We start from the raw sequence: 24,537 nt of genomic DNA on the forward strand, positions 1-24,537 counted from the left end.
TTGATAGTAGTGGACTCTGTCTTTGGCAAGAGTCACATGTCAGGAAACGAAGTGACTGTAACACAGGGTCTAGTTGTACAGTGATCCGTCTCACTCACTGTTCCTGGGGTTCGTTTTCCTCAGCTGGGCACACACAGAATTATGGCTTTGAACAGAGTTCTTTTGGATTGTGTGTACCTATGTTAGAGCCATTTGATTCCCTTCATTGTTAGTGGCCTCCAAGCGTAAGAAGAATATTGTAGGCCAGGCATAGTGGCTCATGCCTGTAACCCCCCAGCACTTTGGGAGGCCAAAGAGGGAGGATCACTCGAGGCCAGGAGTTTGAGACCAGCCTGGACAACATAGGGAGACCCCATCTCTAAATAAAAAATTTTTAAAACTAGTTGTATGTGGTGATGTACACCTGTAGTCCAAGCCACTTGGGAGACTGAGGCAGGAGGATCACCTGAGCCTGCGAGGTTGAGGTTGCAGTGAGTTATGATCACATGACTGCACTCCAGTCTGGGCAAGAGAGCCAGCTCCTGTCTGAAAACAACAACAGCAGCAATAACAACAAAAAGATAAAAAGAATATTGTAGATAAACAGGAGAACGCATTCTTAGATAGAACTCACCCACTCGAAACTCAAGGACATCAAATTGACAGTCTTGGTGACTTTCTAGGTAAAAATCTTCAAAATGAATGGAAATGGATGAATTTTCCTGATTTGGATTGCTGAGAGTCCATTCGCAGTTCAGGTTTCTTGAGTAATTCCTGACTCCATCATAGCCAGGAGAAGTAAAGTTTCCTTCAGGAATATTTTGAAGAGACCCACCACACACTAAGAAAACAGAAGGCAACAGAGAAAGTAGTAGTAAGATTCAGGCCACAACAGAAGAGATACACAATATAGGAACAGTAACTAAAACAACAACACTACTGCTTTGATTTGTTTTTCTAGATGCAGTCAGGGTTATGGGTAAAAGGCATGCAAATTATGGAAGTTTCTGCAAGTTTATAAAGGAAAGATGTGCAAAAGTCAACAACTTCTCTATTTTCCTGTTGCTACAGATTAAGTGGTTGGGGTTTGGCTCTGTATCAATAGGTTCAAATATTGAGGCCGACTGTTCATTAATATTTAATTTAGAGGAATATATAAATATAATGGTGGCAGGTCCTAATGGCTTGATTAGCAATTCTCCACTTGATCTAATAAATTAACTTAAATCCAACAGATAAAAGGACATTGACTTGCCAATGAATTTGCCCCCTTTTAATAAAGGAACAGATGTTTCTTGTACCAATGAAATAACCTAGCGTTTTTCTTTTAATATTCACTCCCCCTTCCAAATTTTAAAACCCTTAGATAAAAACACCAATCCAGGAAATAGGAGGATATTTATAATTAGAGGCCATATCTTAATTTTGGAATATTCTATATCATATCAAACCTCCCATTTATTTTCACTGGAAATATGTGTGTGGATAGATGACTAGAAACAATAAAGCCCGTTCTGTCCCCAGCAAAATTAATTCCTCTCTGAGACTAAGTTACCCTCTAGGAGGTAGATGGTTTCTTTCAGCACAAAAGAATTGACCAGGGACTATAGAACAGGTCACCAACCCTCATGGTAACATGACCTAAAACTGTGCTAGAAGCTCATCTAACAGCATTAAAAGTTTTAAATTCACCACAGCAGTTTCCTTCTGAAATCAGAAAGCTTTTTTCTGTCTGCAGTGCGTTTTTGATCTGCTTATGTGTGTTTGTCTTATGTCAAAAATTCCAAGTATCACTAGAGGGAAAATGGATGACTTTGCTGCCATTGACAGTAGCTGGGGGCATCTGCAGTACACTTGATTAAAATGAGGTGCATTTCTATTCACAATTGCAAAGACTTGGAACCAACTGAAATGTCCATCAATGATAGACTGGATTAAGAAAATGTGGCACATATACACCATGGAATACTATGCAGTCATAAAAAAGGATGAGTTCATGTCCTTTGTAGGGACATGGATGAAGTTGGAAACCATCATTCTGAGCAAACTATCGCAAGGACAGAAAACCAAACACCGCATGTTCTCACTCATAGGTGGGAATTGAAGAATGAGAACACTGGGACACAGGGTGGGGAACATCACCACTGGGGCCTGTCGTGGGGTGGGGGGACGGGGGAGGGAAAGCATTAGGAGATATACCTAATGTAAATGATGAGTTAACGGGTGCAGTACACCATCATGGCACATGTATACATATGTAACAAACCTGCACATTGTTCACATGTACCCTACAACTTAAAGTATAATTTAAAAAAATAAAAAATAAGATGAGGTGCCTTTACAACATCCTACATTACCTGCATCTTCATTGGAGGTATAGGAAGCAGTGAAGCCGCCATATGGCCTGGATCCATCCGTGAAAAAAATGACTCTTATTGTGTTTCCTGAAGACTTAATCTCATTGCTTACATTCACACTACTACACAGTTTCTCTAGCTGCGGTGAGTTACTTCTAATGCCATTGAATACCTGTTGGGAAAAGAATTTAACCTTCAGGCACACAATCAATCTTACTGCATATTTCCTAGAAGATGATATTCCCAGCCCAGACCCACTTCCTTCTATGGGAACCCTGCCCCAAAATGAATGACCTAACAATTCAGGTTTCTATCCCAGTGCCACAAGCCTCTATGTTCCCCTGAGCACATTTTGTGACCACGGAGTGATTTCACTAGAATGGAAGCATTGCAGTAACGCCTTCCTGCCATGTGGTGATAGATTAAAAGCTGCTACACACTTTGCAACTGGAAACCGTGCTCTCAGTGTAAAGGAGATGAGCCATCGTGCTTACAACGTGGTCTGCAGAGCTCACTGATGGGCAGTTTTTCTTAACAATGCATCAGGACCTTTGTTATTTGGAAGGGAAGCTGATGATTTCATGTATATAATAAAGCAGATATTTTTCTTTATTTACTTTAATTTTTATTTATTTATTTTTTGAGACAGAGTTTTTCTCTTGTTGCCCAGGCTGGAGTGCAATGGTGTGATCTCGGCTCACTGTATCCTCCACTTCCCAGGTTCAAGCAGTTCTCCTGCCTCAGCCTCCCAAGCAGCTGAGATTACTGGCATGCGCCGCCACACCCAGCTAATTTTGTATTTTCAGTAGAGATGGGGTTTCACCATGTTGGTCAGGCTGGTCTTGAACTCCTGACTTCAGGTGATCCACCTGCCTTGGCCTCCCAAAGCACTGGGATTACAGGTGTGAGCCATAGCACCCAGCAAGCAGATATTTTTAAATACCTTGAAAAGTAATTTGAAAAGTCAATCTCCATATGCAATTAAATATAGTTCTTTCCTCGTTAGTTGTGGATTCAAAGCTTCAATTTCCTTACTTATTTCAATTTCTAAGAATGGATTATTATTGACTCTAAAATAGTAAATAATAACTGTAGTCATTCACATAGTTACAATAATTGGCAAACTATTCTTCCAGTGCTTTACAAAATCAAATGAATTTGCATGCCTGGTTTTCACAGTTCAAAAAAAAAATCTAGATGAAATAACTGAAAAATAATTCATTGATTGAGTGATTGACATTCCCATTTTTAAAAGGATTTGAATGACTCAAGATTAGAAATAATGACTCAGACTATGGCACTAACAGTTATGCAGAAGGAGAATGTACTCCACAACAAAAGATCTCTTTAAATTTACTATAATTAATCAAATTTATCTCTCTGGGGGCTTCTGGTCTAAAGTGTCTTCCGGCTCACTGGACCAGAAGAAGAGTTTGCTATCATTTACTGAGCAGACAAAAATGCCAGTCTTTGCTTATCATCCATTCAGCCTGTCTTATCCAATCAACACAACACCCTCCCAGGCAGATAACAGTATCCCTGGTTTCCAGATTAAGATACCAGAATTCAGAAAGATGATGTAATTTGCTGAAGTTCAAATAACTAGTAATAATAGAACTGGGATTCAAACCATCCCTCTGATTCCAAACGATGAAGTAATGCATAAAGAAACAGATGAGGACTAATATTTCTATAATGCTGAAAACAGGAATGGACACCACATTGCTGGAATCAAAAGGGATTAGAACCAACTATAAGGTTAATGGCACATGTTGGAAACCGTGATCAATGGCTCTTATCCTGCCTCTGAGTCTGCCTTTGGCATAGAATCACAATGACTGAACATGTTACAGTCATCCATTTATCACATGGACTTCTGCTGTTAGAAGTAACCAGAATGCAATTCCCATCATTGTCCTCTAATCCCTTTTGTACTCAGAAACTACAACTCTCAGAGTACAAATGGATAGGAAGCAGGCACGTGAGATTTAGGATTTGCTATGAGAAGGGACAAAATCAGACACAGGTGGCATAGCTTTTCGTTTTCTCTATCTGTACAGAGAGTCAGATAGGCAGGTGGGTTTAGAGAAATTTTAGGCTCAGTTCAGCTGGATATGGTATTACAGGAAGCAAACAAATGAAAGTTAAAGCTGCCTCCTCTGCACCAGCAGATCTTCTTCTTTCTTCTTCACTCTTTTCTTTTTTTTCTTTCTTTTTCTTCTTTTCTCTTTCTCCCTCTCCTTCTCATTTTCCTCCTCCTTCTCCTTCTCCTTCTTTTCTCCTTCTCCTTCTTCTGGTTCTTTTTTCTCCTTCCCCTTCTCCCTCTTCTTCTCCCTCTTCTCCTCCTCCTTCTCCTCCTCCCTCTCCTTCTTCTTCTTTCTCTTTCATCTTTCTTCTTCCTCTTTTGGGCAAGTTCTCAATCAAATAGAGTGGGGGCAAAGGCCAACCCACATGTCTTTGGAGCAGAGTAAAGAGGAACCAAAATAAACATTGAACATATAAAAATATATTTCAAAAAAGGAATGTGGACATTATACTAAAGATTCAGAAAAAAAATTAATTCTGAAAGTGATTCCTTGCTGGAGTTTTAACCTCCCCAAGAGCAAAGACCTGTGGATATGACATTAGCAGGTTTGTAGTTTTCCCTAATTAAAGAGTCAGGGTCCCCTCATGCATACAGAGATGCCAGTCATCCTTTCCGTAATTCATTCTTAAATATGAATGAATAGCCAAGGATCAGCAGACATTTAGGGAAGTGACTAATGTAAAAGGCAGAAACCAATATTAGTAAACAGGACATAGGAACATGAAGAAAACTGACCCCAAATAAGCAACACAAAACTTCAAAATTATTATTAATATATTCATATATATTAATATATCAGACATATAAAATATTTAAATATATACTTTTCAAAGATTGATGGTAAAATAAAGATAATTTCAGGTATACCATTTCTCAAAAAATTTATTGCCCTTGCCCATTTCCTTGGGGAGCTACAAGAGGGTATGCCTCACCAAAAGAGGAAATTAACCAAGAAAGGGACATGCATAGCATCACAAAGCCAGCTTTCTAGCCCAGGAGAAGAATGAAGGAGCTTGCACATGTAATGGCAAAGGGAAATTCTGAAATGACAGCTAGCATCAGGCTTGCAACTGATGGACAAAGGCTCAAGGAAGGATATTACTGAGGAAAAGAAATGGAACTGATATGTTTTACTACAGAAGGTAAAGATGCACACCTGGGGTGGAAAGGGTGTGGAAGAATTGGTGATCAATGCATAAAACCCAAGAAAATGTAAAGAGGACACGATTATTATTCCTTAGGAAAACAAAAGCAAATGTTGCCATAGTACACTACTTGGCTCAGTTGTGAATGGTGTTTACATAATCATGGTAATGTCAACTGAATGACAATTTAAGCAAAAGCTGTGACATACGTATTTTGGGAGACAATTGGGAAAGCATATAAACTGTGCATACCCCATATGTGTCTGTGGTGGCAGGGGGGTAATTTTCATCTTCCAGAGTAGGATGTGGATAGATAATGTCCAAAAAATGCAAGGAGTAGTAGAATAGGAATATTATTTAGAAATAATGACATAAAACCAACCAGCAGTAGCTACAAGAGTTATAAGTTGATAATTAAGGGATAGGGAGATGACAAGTAAGATCTGCTTTGGAATTGTGGTTGTGGCTATAACTTTTATCTTTATTTGAGCTCTAAAACTGTGACTGTTCATATTCTCTTTCCTAAGGATATGTGAATACTCTACTTGTAAAAATCCTGATAATCATTATATTCAGTATGATTTAAACTATGAAAATAATTTCAAAGGTAAAAAAACTGTTAGCATATACATCAAAATTTTAGTAATAGATGAGTAGAATTAAGAATACTTTTATATTTTTTATTTTCTGAACTCTCCAAATATTGCTCAATAAGCATCCACTATATTTATAACTGGAAAAATGGACTAAAATCAGAATTCAAGTGGATTTGTATCACATGATTACAAGTACATAAAGTATGCTTTGCCAAGAAGAGATGAGAAAATGAATCAAAATATGGTATAGTGGGAGTGGTTATTATTTTTTCTACTTCACCTTTGTTTATATATATTCATTCAATAATAGGAAAAAAATGTTTCTTATAATAAACAATCTTAGTCCAAAATTTTCTGGCTCTCTAATATAAGAAAATCCACTTGGTTTCTTATTTTCAAGATTTGAAAGACAACAGTTCAGTCCTTCAGATATTAGAACTTGGAAGTAAAATTTGAAGATTGAATGAGATAATTTTACAGCAATACAAAGTGGTTATAAGATACAAAGATATTTCATAGTTTTGAAATTCACTACCCAACAGGAGACAATTAAACTGACAACAAAAGTGGCTTGTTACTAAAGGTATAATGATAGTACCTCTAATACCCATTCATTCAACAATTATTTATCTCTATTATGTACAGGCACTGGGGATTCAGTGAATCCCCAGCAGTGAATGAAACTATGGCTTGACCTCAAGCCATATTCTCAAGCCATGGCTAGAATGCTTACATTCTAGTGGGGGAAGCAGACAATAAACTGATGAACAAATCAAAATAATGTATGGCAGCAGGTGTGAAGTGCTGTAAAACAACATGGCAGAGAAGGGTCAGGCCAGGGTGGGGTCTGTAACATAAGGTACTTAGACCTTATGGATTAAAAGGCATTCGAGCAGAAACTCCAATGAAGTGAGGGTGTGGAGCAGGCCATCTGCGGAGGGGCATTCCAGATGAGGGCAACAGCCAGATGGGGAGCATCTCAGCACATTCAGGGAACAGAATGGAGGCCAGGTGGCTGGATCCCAGCAAGCAGAGAGGAGTTTGAGATAAGACAAACAGGTAGAAGAGGGAGGGGCAGCAGATAAGTGGCAGCCAGGCGGGCCACAGGTGCAGTTTGGGATTTTCCTCTGAGTGAGATGAGAAGCCATTAGAGGATTTTCAAAGGGAGCAACATGATCTGATTGAGGTTTAAAACCATCAGAAGGGGCTGTGTTGAGAATGTAGGGAGACGAGAACCGAACCAGGGGGACCAGGTGGAACTTCCTAAAATAATCCAAGTGAACGGCGGGGGTGGTAGTAGTAGATACGATGAGAAGTAGTTCAATTGTGGATATTTTTAAAGATACACCCAATGGGACTTGCTTATAGATGCCATATAGGGTGTGAGAGGAAGGATTCCAAAATAGACATTGAGATTTTTGACCTGAGTAACCAGAAGTTTGGAATTATTTACTGAGATAACAAATACTGCAGAAGGGGCAAGTTGGGTGGAGAAATTTACTAATATTAATCCAATCTACCTGTCTACACACACATATGTATGTATAGTACTTCACAGTTAACAATCTATTTGCTATTCACACTCAGGGATCTCATGTGCTTTCTTTTACTGCAGGAAGCAGAGGGTGCTGAGGGCACATCTGAAACCACTGGAGTTTGCAACGTGGAGGTCACTTAGCAGTGCTCTCCTGCCAAGAGGCCCTCTGCACCCCTGGAAAGAGCAGTGATTACGCAGGACCACCCATCTGCTCAGAACTTTCGTGGGGGTTTGTGCTGTGACTCTGGTCCCATTCAGCTATGTGCTGCTGTAGGCTTAGCTTCCCACAGCCTCCCCAGTTTTGCTATTTGTCACGACCATTCACTCTTAAAATGTATTCTATGACCCTGATGCACAGAGTGATAGCTGATAGTCTCTTAGAACAACTTTTACAATTATTTTGACAGGTTACTGTGATTTTGTTCTCTCAACAATACTTAGAATTTGTCTGAGTTATAGTTGCATAGATGGCAATTTTCCTGACCTAGCTTTCTGACTCTGATTTATGGGTCAGTAAACTCTTTAAACGATGGAATACATCTCAGGTGGCAGGGAACACTTACTGTCACATGCTCATTGTTGCAGGATGGATGCACAGCCAGCCTCAGGTTGTTAAACGTTAGGGTGATCTGCCTTCCCTCCGGGGCGGTGATTCTCCACTCGCAGATCCGGCCATGAGGATTTGGGTTTGGGTAGTTGGGGGAAGTAAATGTTCCAGTAGAGCCCTGAAGATCCCCACCACACTCTGATGTGGGGGAAAAAAGCCAAGATCAAATCAAAATGTCTTTCATCACGAAAGCTCTCAAAATTCAGGTATTTAAAAATTAGCCTTCTAGACAAAATTATTCTCCATATTTATTTATGTGCATAAGGATTTTAGTGAACATATACATTCACTTTTTATCTCTATTAATATTTAACCCTGCCTTGCATGGATGATAGGCCACAGGCAGCAATTTAATTATTATCATGGCCCAAGAAATGAGAGATCAGTGAAGGTAATGAATTTAAGAATCAGGAAAATCGGGCCAGGCACGGTGGCTCACACTTGTAGCACTTTGGGAGGCTGAGGCAGGCAGATCACAAGGCCAGGAGTTCAAGACCAGCCTGACCAACATGGTGAAATCCCATCTCTACTAAAAATACAAAAATTAGCTGGGCATTGTGGCATGTGCCCATAATCTCAGCTACTCAGGAGCCTGAGGCAGGAGAATTGCTTGAACCTGGGAGGCAGAGGTTGCAGAGAGCTGATATCGTGCCATTGCACTCCAGCCTGGACAACAGAGCGAGACTCCGTCTCAAAAAAAAAAAAAAAAAAAAAAAAAATCAAGAAAATTGGCCAGGAGTGGTGGCTCATACCTGTAACCCAAGCACTTTGGGAGGTCAAGGCAAGACCTCATGTTTACAAAAAAAAAAAAAAAAAAAAAAAATGAGGAAAATCAGAAAGTTAATGTTAAGTACCCAGTTTTTCTGAACAAGATGTTTATTTCATCTGAGTTTGTCGGGTTTGCAGTAAGACAAATTCTGAGTAACTACAGGACTTTCTTAAGGTGGGCATTACAGTATAACTCTCATCCTCTTATTATAACTCTCGTGATACTAGTGATTTTCCCTTATAGCATTGATCACAGCTGTGATTTTTCATTTATCACTGTGACTTTTTGATTGAGGTACAAGAAAATAGGGGTCATGTTTTGTTTTGTTTTTCAAATATCATAACAGCACTGCCTAGCATAGTGTCTGTCCAATGCAGGTGCTCAATGTTGTGTTGAATGAATCAATGCACTCACCTTCCACACTGGATTCAAATCGCAGTCTGAATCCTGAGGCAGTCAGAGAGCTGTCTGTGACAAACCTGACCACAGCAGTATTGCTAGAAGTATCTACGCTGTCAGGAATGGTGTTTCCACAGTATCTGCCCAAGATGTTTCCTGTGAGAGGCAAATAATTAAATATACATGTCCAGGTGATTGATTTCTTTTCACCTCTATTCGAGGTGTCCTGTGTATACAAAGAAAATAATAAAAAACAAGACTCTGCCTATGAAGAAACATTAATCTCTCTCAAGACAACAGGTAAACATGAATAAAAATGAACATATTCAAATATATGAGGAAGTGGAAAAAATGCAACCAATTAGGGGAAGGATATCTCAACACAATGTGGAAGCCTTGCTCATTTGGTTGAAAAAATGATCTGAGACAACAGAGTAACAAATATCTGCCTTATGCTACCACTAGGAGACATGCATGGCCCCTTCCCCTTCTCAAGCTATAGAACACCCCTCAAATAACCGCATCATGTGGCAATGGGACGTCTCAGCAGCAAGAGGTGCCTTCCCAATACCGTTGCTCTCCTCAAGTGGCCTCTAGGGGGGGCTATATGACACCTGGGCTCTGGGCATCCATTGTTAATGGTAGAATTGAGGGAGAGAATCGCCAGTACTGCCCAAAACTCATTAGTCTGTACTTCTCTGCAGAGTATAGACATGCTTTTGCCTTTCTTGGAAGTGAAGAAACTTCAGAGGCTGAATAAGTACGTGTGAAAATAAACACCCAAAAGAAAGCAGATATATTTCACTAACCAGAAGTATGATTGTCCCAGATCTCCATGAAGTCTTTTTCACAGCCAGAGGAATTCTGAAGGTTAAAATCTTCAAAAGAGATGGTGAGATAGTGTCCGGAGAGCCCCTGGAGATGCCACTCACAGAATAAGTTGTCTCTATATGGAAGTGTTGGATGTCCAATGCTTTCAACAACACCGCTTTGCCCTGTTACTCTTCCCCCACACTGAGCTGCAAAAAATAATAAATAAATAAATAAATAAGCAAACAAGCAAGCAAGCAAGCAAGATTGATTCTATTACAAATTTTGTTTTCTTCATTTCACCAGCACATCTGAAAACTTTTAGGTGCCAAGTGACTCTGAATTGAAGTTTTTAAAATTCTGAAAATGGTTAGTGCTTTCCTCATTATTTGAATTCTACCATTGATGTAAACAGAAATAATACCACAAGTTCAATCCAATAATGGGAAACAGAAGATGACGACTAAATGGAATATTCTGTAGTGTCACATTAATTATTTTGGGACACTATGTAAGAGCTATTAGTCACAAGTAAGTTTCATCTCAAGACCAACTGATAGGCTGATCTGGCCTGCCCAGTACCCTATTTTGATCCTAAAGACTGAACCCATGCTCAGCTGGAAGAGGTACTGTGGAGACACCTGCCATTTCTAGTTTTACTCTCAACTAAACAGTTGACTACAGTAACTGATATCTCAGGGCCTTGAAAATTACTCTTCAATTATGTCTTATTAGCTGGGTGTGATAGCTAATTGAATTATATGCAGCTTGACTCAGGATATAACATGATCTATGGTGTAGTTAAACATTGTTACCACTAGTCTTTCTGAACTTTCACTGTATTAAATATTTGTTTGGTTTGTGTCTAGACCTATTAGATATCAAATTATGTGCTACTGTGACCATATTATAGTGAATCCTGGTGAATGTTCAACAAGCAAAGTTACCGCTCATTTTTTAAATAAGGAAATCAAAATGTGGAATAGGTATATTTGCTTTCTTTTTTTTTCTTTTCTTTTTCTTTTTTTTTTTTTTCTTTGAGACAGAGTCTGTCTCTGTCACCCAGCCTAGAGTGCAGTGGTGCCATCTCGGCTCACTGCAACCTCCGCCTCCCGGGTTCAAGCAATTCTCTGCCTCAGCCTCCTGAGTAGTAGGAATTACAGGTGCCCACCACCATGCCTGGCTAATTTTTGTATTTTTAATAGAGACGGGGTTTCACCATCTTGGCAAGGCTGGTCTTGAACTCCTGACCTCGTGATGCACCTGCCTTGGCATCCCAAAGTACTGGGATTACAAGCATGAGCCACCATGCCCCACTGACATGTTTGCTTTTTATCCAGTGACTGATTTGATACTAGAGACTCAGAGAAAAAAAAAGCTTAATTATATATGATGAGGAATTCAAAGACACTGTTCTAATATAGTTATCTGGTTCTTAAATAGTTTTATTACTTAAAGTAATAAACATACTGCAGTTCTTCCTTTTCCTTGGGGGATACATTCCAAGACCCCCAGTGAATGCCTAAAACCTTGGATAGTACCAAACCCTATACAGACATACAGACTATTTTTTTTCTTTATTTATGTACCTATGATAAAGTTTACTGTATAAATTAGACATAAGAAATTAACAATAATAATAATAACATAGAGAATCATAACAGTATACTGTAAGAAAAGTTATGTAAATATGGTCTCTCAAAATATCTTGGTGTACTGTACTCACCTATTTTGGGGCCTCTGTTTACCAAAGGCATTGAAACCACGGATAAGAGAGAACTACTGTATTTCATAGTAAGCTGAAGAAACAGGAGTTTAACTACATATATTTCTTCACAAATAAGTTAGAGAAAATATAAAATATTCAAGTTTACTAAGATTATGTTTTAAAATGAAAAAAGAGAAATTAAAGTTGACTAATGGCTGTGGTTTCAAACGTTTACACACCTTACTTATTTCTAGCATTAAAATATTTTTAAAATTAGGCAAATAGAAAGACTTATTTTTACAAAGTCACGGTTTTTAAAAAAGTTTTAACATATTCATTCTATAATAACTCTTTTATTTAATATAAAAATGTTTCCCAGGGTTTTTATAATTTTGTGTTTTACAGTTAAGTCTTTACTCTATCTTGAAGTAATTTTTGTATATGGTATATGGAAGGGGTCCAGTTTCAATCTTCTGCATACTGCTGACCAATTCTCCCAGCATCATTTATTGGATAGGGATCTTTTCCCCACTGCTTGCTTTTGTCAGCTTTGTTGAAGATCAGATGCCTGTAGGTGTGAGACCCTATTTCTGAGCTCTCTATTCCATTCTATTGGTCTATGTGTCTATTTTTGTACCAGTACCATGCTGTTTTGGCTACTGTAGCCCTGTAGTATAGTTTCAAGTCAGGTATTGTGATGCCTCTAGCTTTGTTCTTTTTGTTTAGGATTGCCTTGGTTATTTGGGTTCTTTTTGGGGTCCATATGAGTTTTAAAATAGTTTTTTCTAGTTCTGTAAAGAATGTCATAATAGTTTGATAGGAATCACATTGAATCTGTAAATTTTGGGGAGGAGTATGGCCATTTTAATAATATTGATTCTTCCTATCCATGAGCATGGAATGTTTCTTTCATTTGATAGGGTGGAGAATGGGAGAAGGGAGAGGAGCAGAAAAAATAACTATTAGGTTATAGGCTTAGTACCTGGCTGATGAAATAATCTCTACAACGAACCTCCAAGCACGAATTTACCTATATAACAAACCTGCACATGTACCTCTGAACCTAAAATAAAAGTTTCCAAAAAATTATTACCTATAAAATACTTGGCCTTGAACCCCACATGTGTGGGGCTGTTGTCAGTTCGAAATCTCAAATACATAACCTCTCCTGAGGACCACTGACTGCTGGGCAAAGACGTCCCACAAAATTTGGAAAGTATTGGTGCATCTGAATCCACTCCATCCCGCAACTCAAGGTAGTTGGAAGCACAGCTGAAGTGGAAACAAAATTCTTTTAAATTTACATGGTCAAATGCCTTATTTTGATAATGACAATCTCACTTACTTTCTTTGAAGATATTATTAAATCATCGTTTCCTAGCCTAAAAGACTATGATAGAATCAGCGTAAGCCACGTCACTTTAAAATGCTGTATGATATTTTTCCTAATAACACATGCTTTTACTAGTAGGTCAAAAGACAGGGTTTACATGTTCTACATTCAAGAACATTCACTTCCCTTCCATATTCTGTATTGGTTTTATAAGAATAAATGTTGTTTTCAAATTAGTCCCTATGAATTTCAAAAAACAACAAGTATTTTGTTCCACACAATGATTTGATACATTTCACATGACAAAGATAAATTCTCTAACAGCTCTGTAATTGGGACTAATGGAGTGTCCCAACTGGAATTTTCTGTGTCCATAAAAGTAGATAAGCATGTATCTAACGTTTCTTCAGGAAGTCACATGAGCCAATTAATGCTCCATGAGTGGAAGAGTAGTATTAAACCCGGTGCCAGAAATAGCAACACAAGCTCTTATATCCAAGTTTTACACCACAGCTGCATTCATGCAAATGTACACATGCTTTTGTTCAAGGAAAGATAAAAATGTTTTTTTTTTTTTTACAATCTATATAGTTTTTCTTTCTCTTTAACATAGTAAGACTTACTCTCTGTTTTGTAATCCTTTCAGAACTCTTATTAAACAAAGACTCAGAAATTATACTGTGTATGCTTTAGTACTGTTCCGACACTGGTGACCCCTGGTGACACACCACACAAATTCCCATTTGTTAAACAGATGTTTTATCATTTGTGACACCGAATATGAGGCTAGGCAAATAAATATTCATCTATCAGAAACACGATATATTTCCTGTGGGAGGAAGAATGGATAACATCAATCTCAAGTAGCCACCCTCAGTGTCCCTTGCAGGAAGTGTCTAGGGTCACAAGAGACAGTATCCATGTACATAACTTGTTCAGCTGATGGGAGAGTGACTGGCCGACTGTGTTTTCAGGCCTAAGCCATTAAGCACTTCCCTTTTCCCCCAGATTTCCTCGCAGTATGTGCTACTGACAGAAATGGACTGTTTTGAGACATGACAGTTAAAAAACACTAACTTTGGGTAGGAAAAAAGATGAAAATGGAAGTGACATACTTGGGTGTTACTTCAATATTGAATTGATCTTCAAATTGCAGCTGTATGCGTGTTTCCGGTGGAGCCGCTAAGATCCAAATGCAATCAGCGTGCGGGGGATAATTATCAGGGTAGTTGGGGGAGGTCACATACCCAGCAGAATCAGCATCATGGATGTAGACATTGCCCCCACAAGCTGTCAGCAAACACAATTAAATCAGTCTATGATCTGGTGAAGGGGATGCAACCAATGGCTACAAATCATCTTTTAAAGTCAACTTCTCTGTATTTTGTCTCTATTTCCCTTCATCTATTATGATCCTCATTTTCTTTTCCAGCAAACAAATTCTCAATTTGCTATCAAGGGAGCTACCAGGTGTGACACTTTTTAATTTGCCAGACCATCTATCTATTCTCATTGGAAATTTCATTCTTTCTTAAAGCCAACCAAATGATTATGGCACAGGGTGCCTGGGGCAGAACATCACAGAAGCATGAGTAAATATCCACCACTTGGATAAGCATGTAAGTATGCTAGCAGTTACAGCCTCCCACTGAGCATTCGGTACAGAAGAATGATGCAGAGCTATGATCTTGGTATATTTAAAAGACTAAGCAGATACATCTTTGCACAACTCTAGCAGCATTCATTCATTATGTTTCTTCAGGATTTAGATGCATTTGAGAAACAAGATCAATGGCATGAGACAATTTATTAGCCATGTTATGCCAGAGGAGAAAGGAGCTTTTTAATATGTCTGTTCTAAAAAACCAAAGCATTATCACAAAATATTTTTCTATTATCAATAAATATTCTTTGGCATTTTCAACAAACAAACCAGATAGGAGTAAAAGTACTTACAATGCCAATGAAACTCACCTGTCCAATCACTTAGCCGTACACATACTTGATCTGCTCAACTCTAGCAACATTTATGTCCACTGTCACTCATCCACTTACAGTCACATCCTGAATTCTGTCAATACTTCCAACTCCCCCATCTCTGAAACTCTAAATTGCAAATCCCTTTGATGAGCTCCGACTCCCTTGCTTTCCTTCAAACTTCCCTTGCAAAATACCAACTCTGTGGCTGTGTTCAATTCAAGCCATTCATTCATGGAAATTGATGCCCCTGCAAATATATATTCTCCCCTCTCAACACCGCCGAGCAATTCACCCATTACTTTTCATATAAACTACAACGGTTGTTTTGAACTTTACACCCTAAACCCTTGACTTTCCCCATTTCCTCTTGATTCTAAGCACATTACATTAGGCTCCACTTTACAAAGAAAGTAGAAGAAATCAGAGGAGAATCCCTTCCATTTGTTACCCCTAACTTGCTACTATCCTCAATAAATTCATCTGCATCTCTACACTCTATTTTCCCCTCTGTACATTATCTTTCTGTATCTCTGGATCAAGTTCCCATCCTATTGTCACCTCCAGGATCTTGCCCTATTTAATCTCTCTCTCTCTGTGTGTGTCTGTCTGTCTCTCTCTTTCTCTCTTTTTGCCCTTCCTTCTTCAACCCTATGAAAGCTCTCATGTTCTCCCAAGTCACCTCACAGTTATATGCCCAAAGAACTTTTTAAGTTCTTACTTTATATCCACAGCATTTAACACGGTTGATCACATTGTCCTTCTTGACATTTTTGTCCCTTGGCTTCTGTGACACCAAGTTCTTCTCCTCGTTTTACTCCTCGCATCATTCTTCCTCTGGCTCTTGGGTGCCTCTCTCCAGGGCTTCCCTGATGTTGCTGGAGGCCCTCAGGAATCCTCCTGTAGGCCTTTCATCTCACTCTGAATAATTCCCCAATTGCTGTCATACATCCTCATGACTTAAACGATAAGCAGTCTGTTGATGATTCCCGTATTTACAGATTCAGTCTAGACCCTGTTCTGACCTCCAGACTTATGTTTCGGCAACTTACTGGGCATCTCCAGTGGAGGTGATTCAGAGATTTCAAACTGAACACGTCTCAAGTGAACACTCTCATTTGCTCGTCAACCAGAGTTCCATACCTGAGTCTGCTGATGAGAGCATCGGCCCTCTTCCCATGGACACTCTGTATCCACCTTACTGCCTTATTTTTCTCCTTGATACTTTTCCACCATATGGCATCTTATATATTTTAATTATTTATTGTCTGCGTCTTAACACTAGAATTAGGCCTCATGAGGACATGGATTTTGTTTGTTTACTGACACATCCCCAGGACCTAATACAGTGTCTGTCCCATGAAAAGTTCTTAATAAATGTCTGCAGGATGAATGGATCCACCCAGCCAAAAACCTAACAACTGCTCCTAAGGCTCCTCCCATCCCTTCCCTCCTGCCTCACATCCAACTGATCTCCAAATTCACTCAATCCCATATTTATAATATCTTTGATATGCCCTCTCTCCTACCTTCTTACTGCCATTGCCTTAGTTCAGGGTGTAATTTTTTTTCCCTAAATTACTCTTTCATCTGGTCTCTCTCTCTTTAGTCTTCCCTGCCTCCAGTGATTTCAGTGTTGCAGCTATAGTAGTGTTTGTAATCTGATCACACTGTTCAGGCTTTGGAGCAAAATCTTCCAACGCCTCCCATTACCTTTTGATTAACATCTTAACTAACTTAGGGTGGTGTCCGTGGCCCTGAACACAGTGATTCCTGCTTGCTTCATCACTATTATGTTTACTTCTTTTTGACTCTGTTCTCTAGCAGTAGTGAATTCTTTCAAATTATTGAATATGACTTGTAACATTGAGACTATCTACGCACTCACATCTTTTTATCACTGACTGGCAAATCTCTTCATCTACTTCCTCTGGAGTCCTCTCTGATGTCCTGGGCTGAAGTAGGTGTTTCTATTCTGTGCATTCCTCTTTCTAGCACTTATTATACCATATACCATGTTCTTTTTTTTTTTTTTCTTTGAGACAGGGTCTTGCTTTGTCACCCAGGCTGGAGTGTGGTGGTATGATCATGACTCACTGCAGCCTCAACTTCCTGGGCTCAAGTGATCCTCCCAACTCAGCTTACTGAGTAGCTGAAACCACAGAAGTGCACCACCATGTTCAGCTACTGTGAAAACTTTTTTGGTAGAGACAAGGTCTTTCTATGTTGCACAGGCTGGTCTAAAACTCCTAAACTCAAGTGATCCTCCTGCCTTGGCTTCTCAAAGTGCTGGGATTACAGGCATGAACCACCGTGCCCAGCCCTGTATCATGTTCTAATTGTGCCTTTGCTTGTCTGTCTCCTCTACCACACTCTGAACTCCTTGGCAGAACTTGGTGGTTTGCATGATGTGAAATACCTTGTAAATGTTTGATTAATTAATCAGTAGGCCTATTAATCAGGTGAGAATAAAAGGCATCTACCACAGGGTCCTAGAAACCTCAATCAACCATAGCGAAGGAGCGTCTCTGGAGAAAAATGGTATAAAACTAGGTAATTTGATGTCAAAAAATGTTCATAAAAGGACCTAGGTTAAAGGCTGAGAAATGGGGGTGGCATGGAAGTAGATATGGTGGGAAGATAGCCAGATAGATGTGGGAAGTAGAAGGATGGCTATAGTTATGGAACATGGTTGAGTTGGTTAAGTAGAGAGAACTAAGAGTGATGCTGTTGTTTCAGGCTGCCAACAACAGGTTGTGAAATCCAGACTTTTAAGTCTGAAATTAACAGCAGTCCTAATAAGCTTCAAGAAAGACAGGGAGGAAGTAATGGCCATAACCATACTTGCATGAACAGTGAATCCACAAAGGAACAGAAGAGGTGCAATGTCAAATACACCCTTAGTGTATCACTTAGTGTATTTGAATTACCACTAAATGTTGACTTTAAAAATATAAATCAAGACTGAGTCTATTGGCTGGGGATGGTGGCTCACTCCAATAATCCTAGAACTTTGGGAGGCCAAGGCAAGTGGCTCACCTGAGCTCAGGAGTTCAAGACCAGCCTGGGCAACATGGTGAAATCCCATCTTTACCAAAAATACAAAAATCAGCTGGGCATGATGGTGCATGCCTGCAATCCCAGTTACTAGGGAGGCTGCGTCAGGAGAATCACTTGAGCCTGAGAAGCAGAGGTTGCAGTGAGCTGAGATCGTGCCACTGTACTCCAGCCTGGGTGACAGAGAGAGACCCTGCCTCAAAAAAGAAAAAAAAAGACTGAGTCTATAATAAACAAAAACAGAAAAGTAGAGTTATGTAGGATGGGCTGACACCTACTCACTAGACTCAAGACACTGCTATTCTGGAAATGCTTTGCTACCAGGTGAAAACTGCCCATTCATGACTCAGCTGCAAAGCTCAGCATCGAGAGAGGGAGGGATGAGAAGATCCCAGCTTGGAAAGCAATGGTGCAGGTGCCCACAGAGCTGCATTAAAGCTCCCTCCTTGTGCCAGAGCTCTGTAAACTGGGAAGTGACCAAAGCTGCTCCTTCCCTGGTGTTTTGAACCTTACTCAAGCTATTCGATTATTTTTGTGTGTCAGTTGGTGAAGACTCTTACTCATCCCTTTTACCCAAACAAAGAAATCATGTTGACTTTAAATCTCATACAATGTGCAATAAAACATACGATTTCATTTATACATATAAATATATACATATATACAGAGGAATCTGGGATTCAAGTCATAGGATCATTTTGAAATCTATATTATCTAACTTCTGGTGGGACAAAGCAAAAATTTATTATTATATTACTTTCTACTGACATTATTCCCTTTTTAAAAAGTGATGCCTACTTATTTATTTATTTATTCAATTAAACATTACTAAAAAGTAAATGTCACCAGAATCAAATCATTACAGTAGAATTAAATGCAATTATAATCAAGTGTAATTAAGTACAAGCAATTAAGGATCTCATGTAATATGTAATTAAATCGGTAATAATAGAATCAAAAGATTATGTGTTCTTTAAAACAGCACACAAATTATTACAAAATAAGGCAAACGTAATTCTTACAATGTTTCCATATCTAGAATTAACTTCCAGGTAGACATCTTATCATGGAAAGGTCTAAGGCATTTCAGGGATCAAGAAGAATAGTTTATCTTATACTCACGGGAAATTTCACTTTGATCACTAACTAGGTATGTAGCCTCGGAAAAGTCCGAGCCTCATTTTACTTATTTTTAAAATGGAAATAATGACACTTGACTTGAAAAGTAGTCACGATGAGATACTGAATGTATCAAATACAATAAGAACTTGAGAGTAGGCATTCTTATGAATTCTATTACTGTTAGTTCAGAAAAGAAAACTTTGTATGTTTTTTCTCAAATCTGTTTAATCAACGAAGCTCAAGCAATTGCAGGAAAAGCAGGCATCATTCTCAGTGAAAATACTTACCTAAACTCTTTGCCTCATATTTGATCTTAAATCCTTGCCCTTCATTACTAGAATCAGAAATAAACCGAACAAACATTTGATTATCCGAGGTGAACAGAGTTGATGAAGCACGACTGCCACAAAAATGACCATTTCCTCCAGGGGATCCCAAGGGTGGAGAATAGATATCAGGACCATTTCTCAGCTGGAAAGACAAATTAAAATTGCATCAACTCCTTTACATTGCAAAAGGAGGAGTACGTAATTCTTATCCATGTATGTCCCAGGAGAGAAAAATTATCATTTTGTTTTCTGAATGAAGTATACGGAAAATGTAATTAGAAAGGGTAGCAAGCAAGACCTACCACCAAGTAATCCCCCTGGTTGCAAGAGGAATCTCCATTTGGAATCTGGAAAGGCTGTTCAAAATGGACAGCAATGGTCAGGCCACTTTGGACCAGGACGTGCCAAGAACAGTTGAGGTTGGATGGGTAAGTCTCCGGATACTTGGGGGACGTGATGATCCCTCTGTCTGCATGCAAATATCCACCACAGCCTTCCCACAAAGAAACAAAGGTAGGTTATTTAAATAGCATTGGTAACTGGATTTTTATGCTTTCTTAGTTTTCTTGGGGGGTTTTCAAAGTGGAGGCAATAAAAATGCTTGAAAATAAAGCCAGAGTGTAGGAAATGATTATCACAACAAGCATGTATTGAGCACGTGCTATTGGCTACTCAGTGTGTGGTGGTCGTTGAGATCTGGGATATAGAGGGAAGTAATCGAGACAAATTACCTGTTTCATAAAGACATACAATAAACAAATACATACTATGTGAGATGGTGATAAATTCTATAAAGAAAAATGGATGAGAGGAGGGAGAAGGTTACTTTATTGTTAGAGTTAAGTTATAAAAGCCATATCATTGGAATAACATCTTTGCAGAGACATGAATGAAATGAAGGATCAAGCCAGATGGTTATGGGGGCGAAAACATTCCAGTTCAGTTAGTGTAAAGGCATCATGTGTTAGAGGTATACGACGGAAGTCAGAATGGATGAGGCAGAATGAGAGATTCCAAAGGTAGCATGGCTAGGTCATGCAGGAAACTGAAAAGACTTACTCTGAGTAAGAAGAGGAAGCCACTGAAGGGTTTTGGGCATCAGAACGGCATGATCTCACTTAAGTTTGAAAATATCACTCTCTGTGCAGTCCTTAGACTGTAAGGGTTGGAGGGCAAGGAAGGGCAGGAGCAGAATGTCCAATAAGGAGGGGACTGCCTGAGGCCAAGGAGAGATGATAGGTGTGTGGGCTAGGCTGGTAGCAACAGAAATGGAGAGACATGGTTGGAATCTAGATACATTGTTAAGGTAGAACCAGTGTGATTTGATTGTTAAGTGTGAGACAAACAGAAAAGTCAAAAATGACATAAAGATTTTTTACTTAAACAATGAGAAAAATGTACTTTCCATTTGCTAAGATTGTGAAGAGTATAGAATTGGGGGGTGGTGGCGTGGAAAAGGGTGGGAATAAAGTGTTCAGCTTTCAAAAGTGAAATTTTTTTCTTATCTATCTATCTATCTAATTGGGGTACAAGTGGTTTTTGGTTACATGGATGAATTGCATACTGGTGAAGTCTGAGATTTTAGTGCACTGGTTCCCTGACTAGTATACATTACACCCAATATATAGTTTTTATCCCTCATGCCCCACCCATCCTCCCCGCTTCTGAGTCTCCAAAGTCCATTATACCATTCACAGGTTAAATTCGAAATATATTCTAGACCAGGAGTTGCCAAGTATGTATATATACATAGATAGACACACATATTTATATATATTATATACATATATAAACACACATATACACACACATATAAATCAATTACAATGGTTCTACACTCACAACATACATACATATGCATACATGTATGTATGTATAATGAATTGCAATACAGATTAATATATACATGAGAATGAGAGGGCAGGAGATGAAGGAAGAGGATGAAAGGAGCAGGCATTAGTTCTCCAGTTGTCAGGGACTAGAAGCTTATCGGCAAGGAAGGGTAGACAGCTCACACAGCTAGTTAAATTGTAGAGGTGAAAATGTATCTTAGGTCTAATTCCAAAGCCCATGCTCTTAAGCCACTATGCAGCCTGCCTCCCTCGAGCGTGAGGAACACAATTTATCTTCAGTTGCTCCCTACTTTACAAAAGGGATATATAAGCAAGGAGGAAATACTAGATTAATTTTTAATGTTAGATTGAGAATCTACTTTAAAATTATTTTTTCGATTAAAAACATGAGAGTCTTTCACTCTTCCATGGACTACTTTATTACCTTTCATTTAGTTTGGATTTAAGGCTGTTACTGGACTTCACATGTCAAGTTTGAAAAGTCTCAATCATACTGTGCATGATAGCATCCCATATATGGTGCCCACTTTTGACTCATCAAATTCATATTTCAAGAGCAACAAACTCTTCCTGCCAACCCTCAAATGGATGACTTCAACCAAGTAATTTATGAGGATAAATGATGACGTTTTGCTCCTTCGATGAGTTATGGATGTGGGCTGTACTCTATCTATCTAGTTCCAGCCCTCAGCTAGACTGAAAAATTGCTCTAAAGCTCTCTCTCATGCATTCCCTGCACACACCTCCTTTGCAGTGAAGATGCCCCACCCAGAGACCTGAAGGCAGCACACTTTTGTACGACTTGGCCCCAGTGCTTTGGATCAGGACTCAGCATTGACGTAAGGGGGGCTAGCCATCCAGAGCCTGGGCAGAGATCCATGTCCTCTGACTTGTTTTGTGTCCTGGCGCCCCAAAAAAATTATATTAGGAAGAGAGAAAGAGAGAGGAAAAGAGAGGAGATGAGATAACATGGGATTAAAAAAAAATATTTGAACTCATTACTCTTGTGAAAGGATGCATTGAAGCCTGCCCTGGTTACACTGGAGTCCGAGGTGAAGCGGATGAACATGTGCTCTCCAGTAGACCGGATGGGCCCAGGGATCTCTCTGCCACAGAGAACTGCTAGCTGCTGGGCCAAGTTATTGTCTCCTACATTGAAAGAAAGGCAACAACGTGAAAACACAGTCTTGAGAACCTACTCTATAATCATCTGCTGCTTAGCCAAAGCAGCTCACACATTTTTCTCAGAACATCAGGATTCAGAGGAGATAATGGGATTCTCAAAAAGAAGGACCCCTCAGGGGTGATATCATTCTGGCTCCGGCTTGCAATGGTACTTCCTGCCCTTCTCTTTACCCCCACCCCACCTCCTTTTTTTTTTTTTTTTTTTTTTTTTTTTGATTTGAAGTCTTCTTCTGTTGCCCAGGCTGGAGTGCAGGGGCACAATCTCGGCTTAATGCAACCTCTGCCTCCCGGGTTCAAGCGATTCTCCTGCCTTAGCCTCCTGAGTAGCTGGTTTTATAGGGGCACACCACCACTTCTGGCTAGTTATTGTACTTTTAGGAGTTACCATATTGGCCAGGCTGGTCTCCAACTCCTCATCTCAAGTGATCCGCCCTCCTCAGCCTCCCAAAGTGCTGGGTTCTTTACCCTTTTTGATAAAGACTTCTTCAACAGTTTCCACTGTCTTTCTAAAAACTGACTACCAGTTCTTCCTGTCACTAAAACTCAAAATCAGAGTATCTGGGATTGGGAAGTGATGGAGGTGCAGTGATGATACGTGTGTTGATTAGAGACTCTGACCTCAGTTATTCTGATTGCTGAAGGTCAAGTAGGTAAACAAAAAAAAGTTGGTTCTTTGACCTCAGATCCTACACTAATGTTACAATATCATTCACCAAAAGGTATGCAATTTTATATCCCCTTTCTTCAGCGCCAGTGGGTTTTTTTAAACAAAACTTTTCATTTGTGTTTGTTCATTGCTTTTGTTTGTTTTGGTATAAAAACAACCACACACTTGTGTGGAGGGTGAGAGAAGAGTTCCAGCAAGTGTGCCCCACCCCTATAGAGACACAAAGGACAGCAGGGGCACCTCATGTCTCCTTTCATCTTGATTATCTCGGATATAAGCTTTGATCAAAGCCCCTGTGCCAGCTGAAACCAAAATGGACAAAGGGGATTATAGCAGACTTGGATTCCTTGGCTGGGAAAATATGTTGTTTTTCTTTTTCTTTTGTCCTAAGGCAGAGAATTAATAAATTTCAAGTTTATAAAAAACAAAAATAGAATATGAGACATGAGTAAATATGCCCTTTTATACAACCAGCAACATGGATTCTTCATGGAACTGACCATGACTTGAAACTCACTCATTATTAACTACTTTAGAAAATAAGTTATTTTCTATTCTTGTGATTACAAATGTAACGGCAGAGTTATAAATACAAAATGCTCGAAATGGCATTCTTTGGAGGGTTTCTGATCTCTGGAAACTTTTGCGTTCTTTACAGTTCAAAAGTGTATCTCTTAAACTTCCTTTGCATTTATAGTAAGTGCACTTCATCATGCTATTTTGCTATACATTTCACCCAGTATTATTTTTTGTTGACTTATTCTCTGATTACGTGTACTACAAAATTTTGAAGTGTATTATATGTCATTAGTTCACATGTATATTTTATCACTGGATGAAACTGAGTTGAATCTACTGATTTTGATTTCTTTTCTAAAATTCACTCCAGATCATCTGGTGAAACGATGCTTATCTCAAAATAACTGCTTGTTGATTAGCCTACTCATTAGTGAGAAGATAACCCAAAAATCACAGATGGTTTGTTACATGCCCCACCCCCGACCCCTTCAGTCTTCATACT

The 24,537-nt window shown here is 39.1% G+C and overlaps 1 protein-coding gene across 1 annotated transcript in view; it reads right to left on the reverse strand.

The window, feature by feature from the left end:
• Positions 1 to 24,537, reverse strand: part of CUBN (cubilin) — a 309,569-nt gene that overhangs the window by 79,479 nt on the left and 205,553 nt on the right. Inside the window, exons 41-50 of the mRNA XM_008002385.3 lie at positions 22,667 to 22,813; positions 20,114 to 20,304; positions 19,770 to 19,953; positions 14,442 to 14,616; positions 13,087 to 13,265; positions 10,285 to 10,494; positions 9,491 to 9,631; positions 8,264 to 8,445; positions 2,337 to 2,508; positions 614 to 820 (exon numbers count right to left, since the gene is read on the reverse strand). Coding sequence (XP_008000576.3) covers positions 614 to 820; positions 2,337 to 2,508; positions 8,264 to 8,445; positions 9,491 to 9,631; positions 10,285 to 10,494; positions 13,087 to 13,265; positions 14,442 to 14,616; positions 19,770 to 19,953; positions 20,114 to 20,304; positions 22,667 to 22,813 — 1,788 coding nt within the window. The remainder of the gene's footprint in view (positions 1 to 613; positions 821 to 2,336; positions 2,509 to 8,263; positions 8,446 to 9,490; positions 9,632 to 10,284; positions 10,495 to 13,086; positions 13,266 to 14,441; positions 14,617 to 19,769; positions 19,954 to 20,113; positions 20,305 to 22,666; positions 22,814 to 24,537) is intronic.

This window comes from Chlorocebus sabaeus, chromosome 9, assembly GCF_047675955.1.
Source record: "Chlorocebus sabaeus isolate Y175 chromosome 9, mChlSab1.0.hap1, whole genome shotgun sequence".
Lineage (NCBI taxonomy): Eukaryota > Metazoa > Chordata > Mammalia > Primates > Cercopithecidae > Chlorocebus > Chlorocebus sabaeus.